The sequence below is a fragment of the Miscanthus floridulus genome, chromosome 6 (genome assembly GCF_019320115.1).
Source record: "Miscanthus floridulus cultivar M001 chromosome 6, ASM1932011v1, whole genome shotgun sequence".
Lineage (NCBI taxonomy): Eukaryota > Viridiplantae > Streptophyta > Magnoliopsida > Poales > Poaceae > Miscanthus > Miscanthus floridulus.
The window spans coordinates 19,438,185-19,443,290 of NC_089585.1; the positions used below are offsets into that span (position 1 = coordinate 19,438,185).

At 42.9% G+C, this 5,106-nt stretch overlaps 2 protein-coding genes across 2 annotated transcripts; both read left to right on the forward strand.

The window, feature by feature from the left end:
* The first annotated feature begins 98 nt into the window (after positions 1-98).
* Positions 99-1,326, forward strand: LOC136457792 (uncharacterized protein At2g39795, mitochondrial-like). Its single transcript, XM_066457800.1, has 2 exons — positions 99-551; positions 645-1,326. Exons 1-2 carry the CDS (start codon positions 214-216, stop codon positions 802-804), a joined length of 498 nt encoding a protein of 165 aa, XP_066313897.1. The 5' UTR covers positions 99-213; the 3' UTR covers positions 805-1,326.
* A 551-nt stretch (positions 1,327-1,877) lies between these two features.
* LOC136457794 (uncharacterized protein At2g39795, mitochondrial-like) lies at positions 1,878-4,426 on the forward strand. The gene is made up of 3 exons (XM_066457801.1): positions 1,878-2,213; positions 3,506-3,894; positions 4,001-4,426. The coding sequence occupies exons 1-3, from the start codon at positions 1,962-1,964 to the stop codon at positions 4,158-4,160; spliced, it is 801 nt and encodes a 266-aa protein (XP_066313898.1). The 5' UTR covers positions 1,878-1,961; the 3' UTR covers positions 4,161-4,426.
* The last annotated feature ends 680 nt before the right edge of the window (positions 4,427-5,106 follow it).

The window sequence follows — 5,106 nt, forward strand, 5'->3', positions numbered from 1 at the left end:
GTGATGCACAGTCCTGAAAAGACTTTGGGCAGATGTTACTTTCAGCAACATTTGACATTTAACATAAAATTCACTCTTCTGGTTCCACCCTACTTTGAGTCCTTGATTTTGCAAATATATAAGGTTGTTAGCTTAGCTATATTCATTATTTCCATCTTTTGTCAGGAACCTGTTCCAGACAACTTCCCATTTGAAATAGTTGACGAAAATGGTATGAGCGTGGTTATTTTGAGAAGGGACTACAAGGACGAGAAGATTGAGGTTACTGTCAGCATGCCTAATTTAGAAGGAGGCCCTGAATTTGATGATGAGGATGGTGAGGGTGATGGTGAGAGTTCTGCCAAGGATGATGAAGAAGCAGAAGAAGATGATGAGAGTGCCGGGGATAGCAGCATTTCTCTTAAGGTGGTAGTTTCCAAAGACTCTGGCCCAAAGCTTGAGTTCGCATGCACAGCCTTTCGTGAGGAGATCACCATTGACGATATGCTAATAGTAGAGAAAACAGACGATGATGGAGAAGAGAAGTTCCCCTATGAGGGCCCTGAGTTCACGTAAGCAATATCAGTTTTGGCATCCATTTGGGTCCTGTAATAATGAAATGCTAGCTACTAATCCACTCACTTGCTGTTTCGTTTGTATTGCAGCGAGCTCCCTGTGAATGTTCAGAAAGGCCTGTTCAAATACTTGGAGCAAAGGGGGGTAACACTGTCGGCTACCAACTATATGCATGATTACATGGTGACTAAGCAGGCTCAGGAGTACGTCCGGTGGATGACAAAGCTGAAGGATTTTGTCAAGCAGTGAGGAACAGCAGCGTGATTTGGCAAAATTGTTTTGGTAGCCTAGCCTTAGTATGTGTTACAGCGTTACAGGAATACTACGGTTACACGAGAATGTTATCTGCCTCAATGTATCTGTATCAGCTGGCAAAACAGGAGCAAGTAGATTTCCAGTAATGTTTAGTGGTGGCTATTAGGTATTATGATACAGGGCAATGTGCTCTTCCTGTTCTCTTGGCTGATAAGCCATGGCTGAAAGTACCGTTGGCTGATTTGTTGCGAGAGAAAAATATTGTTCGTTGGCTGAAAAAGTACGGCTTATAAGCCAAGCGAATAGGGCTTCATGTTCTCTTAGGCGTGTGCTCTGAAGAGCGTTATCCTTTATTTAGTGCTACGTTAGTTGTTTTTACCTGTTTTCTTGTTGTTTTCTTGTTGTTTAGCAAGGGTTGCTGTTGCTGTAATGCGTGAGTGTTAACCGGTATCCCCAGCTGTAAAACTCTTATATGCTTTCTTAAAAGCAGAGGTAATCTCCTTTCAAAAAAAAAAATCTGGATGTATGTTGTGGAATTCTGGTGGCTGCGACAGTGTGATGAGCCTGTCGTTGTACAGAAACGAGGGCATTCTAAATCTTGCTTTAGATATCTGTTTTGTTTGAATAGTATGGTGAACTTGAGCCGATATACTTCTACTTCTGGTTTTCGAGGTCATACAAGTTCGAAATGCAGTAAAATGCGTTGTTAAAAAACCTGTACACGTACACACGATAACTGTGACGACTTCTTTTGATTGGCACTTGACAGAAACCAGACATGCTTTGGACTCTAAAAACTTCAATTTATTCATAGATTTTTTTTAATTAAAGACTGATTTTTTAAGATGTTTTTTTTGAAATAGGTTTGGTGCAGTGGCGAGAGCTGTCTCACTATCACGGGTTCGAAGCAACCCCTCCGCAGATTTTGCGGAGAAAGGCTTTGCCTCGGTCCCCCCCGCACCCACCAAGTTCTATCTTGTTTCCCAGCTTGGGCGTAAATCATGGAATGGGAGACTAGAGATCAAACCGACAGATGGGTCCCACCACCGCTTCTTCTTAAGCCTCCTCACGCCCTTACCAAAGTCCCGACTCCCGACCCCTAAAACCCAGAAAACCCTAGTAGGGCATCATACGCCGCCGCCTCCTTCGCCATGGCCCTCTTCGCCGCCGCCCGCCGCGCCGCGGCCTCCTCCGTGCCCATCCTCCTCCGCGCCTCCGCCTCCTCGGGGTCCCACCGCAGCGCCGCCCTGCTCCGGCCCCTTGCTGCCGCCGTGGCGCGGCCGAAGCCCCGCGCGATGCCATTCTCCTCGGCCCCCGAGACGAGACCCAGCTCCGACGCCGAGCTACTCAGCGTCATCGACTCCGAGATCAAGTACGCCGAGGACTGCGACGACCACGACAGGGTAAACGAGTAGATTTCCATATCTATAATGTGTGCATATCTATTTTGCGATCTTGAGTAAAAAATCAATCCTTGTTTGTTACACCCGGATCCATTGTCACTGTAAATTCAGACACGCGATCGAGCATATTTATGGCCTGTTAGGTAGATTATTTGATGATCTGTCATTTATTCTGTTGTACCTGCTGTGAATTGGAATCTGATGTATCCTCCAAACAGGAGGACCTTAGGTAGTATTGTTGTGTTTCTATTTTTTGGTCAAATCTATATGCTCATTCTGCGATTGATAGCGTAATCCTGTACTCCTGTTTCCACTATACTCAGTGCCTGCAGTTCTTCTGCATTGAGGCAGAATTTTGGGATGTGACATGATGGTTTCCATCTTCAAATTGGTCATACTTTTGACACACATAATATGTTCTTCTTAAATGCCCTTATGATTTTAATTGATTTCGATGCCTTTGTTTATTCAGTGACTATATAATATATACCCATCCTGTAGTGTTTTATACACGTGGACAGTTGGACCTCATCCGAATAAAAGATTTTTTTTTCCTGTCACTTCACTTCCTTGACTGCCTGTTGTCTTTTGATTCAACTGCCTCTTGCCCTTTATTACTATAATTTGTTTTTATACTGGGTTTTTGTTTAAGGAAGCTGATGCATGCTTGCCACTGCTTGGAGTGGTTGTGTATCAGTATGAGCAATGTGGTTGGCGTTGTGGTTTCAATCTAAAGCGTCCATGCTGCTGTGTTACTCTCTGGTTGCAAGGGAGCATAAAAATAGATAAATTAGTTTCCACTTTGCCCATTTATAATACTCCCTCCTTTTCAAATTGTAAGTCATTTGGCTTTTCTAGGTACACAACTTTTGCTGTGCACCTATCTATATGCTCTGTCTAGATACATAACAAAAACTATGTATCTATTAAACAATAACTATTTTCAATTTGGAATGGAGGGAGTACTTTAGAATGCTTATGATACTTTTGTTTTTGTTTGATTGATACTTTTTTTTTGTGATTTCTAATAGCTACATAGTAGGATAGAAGAGGAGTCAGCCTTTGGAATGCAATTCCTTAGTGGTTTAGTTCAGCCATATATGATTTCTAGTAACCAAAGATGAATTGGAGATTGATGTGTGAACCACCCTGTGTGAATGCCACATGATGGCAAATGTGTTGGGGTTCAATCAGCCTGTTATTATCTTTTGTAGAGAACATTGCCTTGTCTGCCTTTTCATTTTAGTAGATTTGTTTTGTGGTTAGGCTCTCATCAGTTCATTTCAAAACAGGTTGGGGAGATTCCAGATAACATCCCTTTCAAAATCAGCGACGAGAAGGGGACGAATGTAGTTACCCTTAAAAGAACATATCAGGGTGAGCAGATTGAGGTTGTGGCTCACATGCCCAGCCTCGTCACTGGAGATGAGCCTGATCATGACCGTGATGGTGAGGACGAGGGTGAGGACAAGGAGGGAGATGACAATGAGGAAGACGAAGGCCAGAAGCCCGAACAGTCCAGCGTTCCTCTCACAGTCACTATCTCCAAGGGTGATGGTCCGGTCCTTGAATTCACCTGCACTGCCTATCCTGACGAGGTCCTCATCGACTCCTTGTCCGTGACACAGCCCTCAGGGGATGATGAACATGACATGATTGCATATGAGGGTCCTGATTTCAAGTAAGAAGAAATACCTAAGCTAACTCATTTTTCGTTCTTCGAGTGTTCAAATGCTTCAGCAAATAGTTTTTTGGCGTTGACAATCGACATTTTCTTGTATGTGCAGTGACCTTGATGAGAACCTGCAGAGGGCATTCCACAAGTACCTGGAGCTGCGTGGCATTTCACCCATGACCACAAACTTCTTGCACGAGTACATGATCAACAAGGACAGCCGTGAGTACCTGCTCTGGCTGAGGAAGCTGAAGGATTACTTCAAGCAGTAGAGATCTACACAATCGCTATCAATTCCCAGGCATAAAATGTTCTTTGCACATTGAGATTAGAGCTCAGGATTTCTCATTTTAGATAAATATGAAAGATGCTTGTGCACTTACATGAGCTTCTTAAGTTCGTTTTCTTGGCTATGGTTTTAGTGGTATGATAACGACCGGTTCATCTGCAAGTTGGAACCAGTATGTTTTGGAAAGGTTAAGTAGGATTGGAAATCCTGTTTCTCTGCTCTCTAATGTCAGACATGAAATTTTGGTGAGGGGGTGGTGCCCGCGTGATTGACACCGTGTGATTGCCGAGCAGAACTCAGCACGTAATGCGAATGCGTGTTCACTGTGGGTTCGTACATGTGTGATTCAGGTGAATTTGCGTGACCTGAAAACGTCAATACGCGTGCTGGCCTAATGCTTGTCTAATGCATGCGTTGGCACGTCTACTAGTTGATTAATACGCCCTCCATTTTTGAAAAATAATGTAACAAGTACAAGTCAAATGTCTAATGCATGTACACTTTATCTATTCTAAGTCAAACATCTCTAACTTAACTAAGTTTTGGAAAGAAAAAAACGGAACTACTACATATGGTATGAAATAGGTATCGCTTTGAATAGACATCTCTTCAAGATGTCTTCTTAAATGGACACTTCACGCTTTGAATAGACATCCTCCACGAGTGATCTCATCAAGAGTTCAAGACTAGAGTAATCCAAATAGATACTTCTTCACCTAGTGATCTCATCAATACCGAAGTATGTTAGTGTTTGTAGTACGCGCTTACTAACCACCAAAAGGGCATCGATTTGAAGCTACCTTTTTTTTTGCTATGTGATCCATAAGTAGATATGAAATTTGTTAATGTTGGATATCTTTGGTTCTTGTTTTATCTGCAACTAGTGTGTCAGTCCATCGTATTTTGCAATCTGATATTAAAGCAACCAT

Bases quoted from the DNA above. Each gene is read 5' to 3' on its own strand.
- LOC136457792 (XM_066457800.1), top strand. From the start codon at position 214: ATGAGCGTGGTTATTTTGAGAAGGGACTACAAGGACGAGAAGATTGAG. The intron at 552-644 runs GTAAGCAATATC...TTTGTATTGCAG, and splicing joins TATGAGGGCCCTGAGTTCAC to CGAGCTCCCTGTGAATGTTC.
- LOC136457794 (XM_066457801.1), top strand. From the start codon at position 1,962: ATGGCCCTCTTCGCCGCCGCCCGCCGCGCCGCGGCCTCCTCCGTGCCC. The intron at 2,214-3,505 runs GTAAACGAGTAG...ATTTCAAAACAG, and splicing joins ACTGCGACGACCACGACAGG to GTTGGGGAGATTCCAGATAA. The intron at 3,895-4,000 runs GTAAGAAGAAAT...TTGTATGTGCAG, and splicing joins TATGAGGGTCCTGATTTCAA to TGACCTTGATGAGAACCTGC.